Consider the following 2,500-nt stretch of genomic DNA (forward strand, 5'->3'; position numbering starts at 1 on the left):
TCTGTTTCAGGTTCGCCTTTGTACTGAGTTGCTGTTGTGTGTGTGTGTGTGTGTGTGTGTGTGTGTGTGTGTGTGGTGTCGTGTAAGTCTGAAAGTGAGAACGACAGACACACACACACAGAGACAGACAAACATAGAAACAGTGAGAGAAAGCACATGCACGCACACACGCACGCACACACACACACACAAACTCACACACGCGCGCGCACACACACACACACACACACACACACACACACACACACACACACACACACACACACACACACACGCCCCGCGCGATCAAATAATCACACCCCTTTTTAACCAGCAACCAAGTGTCCAAAAAGCAAATAATTGAAACAGAAACAAAACAAAGATAAACAAAAGACAATCCAGAAGACAGCCATAAATGAAAATAAAACGCATAGATGATTTAATAACTCATGAAAACTCTTCACTTCAGTTTTGAACACAGAAATGCCGGCAGAATTTTGAATCAATTCAATACACGTTTTCTCGTATTGATCCGATTGGACAATATTTGTGTACATTAAAAAGCTCGTCACTCACAACAAAACTGCACTGGCTCTTAGTGCTGCAGCCTTGGGGGCTAGTTGGTCTTTGGGAATCATCCCAACGCCGACTGTCCTAAAACACTCTTGACCGACAGAGTGGGGATGTAACTTGGGGAATCACTCTCCGCTACATTCAAATTCTAGCCCAGAAAGTCAGGACAGCAGTTACCTCCTCTGCTGATCTGATGGTCATTGTCGAACACGGCTGACTGTCCTCCACTCAGACAACACAATCTCTCATCCCCATAGTGGACACACTTAAACCATGACAAAACTGGACTAAAAACGTGAAACATGTCCAGCTGAATAAAAACAACAAAAAGTAGTAGGACACAAAGGCTTGATTTATCATGCAGTATAAAGATGTGTGTAGCAAACTCACACACACACACACACACACACACACACACACACACACACACACACTCACACTCACACACACTCACACTCACAAACACTCACACACACTCACACACACACACACACACACACACACAGTCACACTCACACACACTCACACACACACACACACTCACACTCACACACACTCAAACACACACACACACACACACACACACACACACACACACACACACACACACACACACACACACACACACACACACACACACACACACACACACACACACACACTGCCTGTCCAGCAGTATAACAGACCTCAGTGCGTGCATGTATATTTGCGTACCTGTAAAAAACAACATTATTCCACATTGAAAAACACAAACTTAAAATTAATCACAATAAATCACATTAAATGACAGAGAACCATAAATTCACCACGATAAATCATTAAATAAATGACAGTTTCTGTACCAAAAGCAAAAGCATTCTCGCATCCAGTAAAAACAGATCAGTTCTCTACCAACACGTACATTTCATATACTTGCAGAAATCGGCGGCGCCGAAGATTACGATGTTAGTGAACCAATGCCACCTGGTAATGCTTCCTCCAGCAGGCAAACAACTGCACTGGAACTGTAACCGATGTCGCGGCCAAATTTCGCCTGCAGAGAAGGAACTCTCACAATTCTCTCTCCATCCACTGTCGCTCTCGCTCGTGCACAGACGGTCACTGCCAGATACCCGCTGAGCTATCGGGGACAGGGATTCTGCGTCAGGAGTCTCGCGATATTCCAGGCACCGCCAGCAGGATTCTGATTTCCGAGTTGAAAGGCTCTGGTTCGTAGGGGTGTGTGTGCTCCAGTGATGACGGTCATGGGTTTTACTGTATATGAATATGGACAGCGTGTGTGTGTGTGTGTGTGTGTGTGTGTGTGTGTGTGTGTGTGTGTGTGTGTGTGTGTGTGTGTGTGTGTATGTGTGTGTGCTCTCATGCGCGCGGTGTGCGACATGCACATTCACTCAGCGGACCCATAATATTTCTCTGACAATAATGACTTTTGATCTTCTCTGTCTCTGCCACTTCCATTTATCTCTCTCTCTCTCTCTCTCTCTCTCTCTCTCTCTCTCTCTCTCTGTCTCTCTCTCTGTCTTTCTGTCTGTCTGTCTGTCTGTCTCTCCATCTATCTCTATATCTCTCTCTTTAGAATGAACGCTACATGCAGAAAGAAAAAAATAAATAATAAAAAGAAAGGGAAAAAAAGCCTATGTACATTGCCCTACCCTCGTTGGCAAAGAATTTGCCTTGTCTTGTCTTCTCTGTCTGTCTGTCTGTCTGCCTCACACACATACACACACACACACACACACACACACACACCTTGACACACACACACCGTCACACACACACACACACACACACACACACACACACACACACACACATACACACACACACCTTGACACACACACAGCGTCACACACACACACACACACACACACACACACACACACACACCGTGATACACACACACACACACACACACACACACACACACACACACACACCTTGACACACA

General features: G+C 45.3%; 1 protein-coding gene across 1 annotated transcript in view; it reads right to left on the bottom strand.

Annotated features, from left to right (window-relative positions):
- Positions 1-2,500, bottom strand: part of LOC143276830 (major facilitator superfamily domain-containing protein 4A-like) — an 18,871-nt gene that overhangs the window by 13,048 nt on the left and 3,323 nt on the right. Inside the window, exon 2 of the mRNA XM_076581485.1 lies at positions 1,516-1,672. Within this exon, the coding sequence (XP_076437600.1) occupies positions 1,516-1,672 (157 nt within the window). The remainder of the gene's footprint in view (positions 1-1,515; positions 1,673-2,500) is intronic.

Source organism: Babylonia areolata, chromosome 33 (genome assembly GCF_041734735.1).
Source record: "Babylonia areolata isolate BAREFJ2019XMU chromosome 33, ASM4173473v1, whole genome shotgun sequence".
Lineage (NCBI taxonomy): Eukaryota > Metazoa > Mollusca > Gastropoda > Neogastropoda > Buccinidae > Babylonia > Babylonia areolata.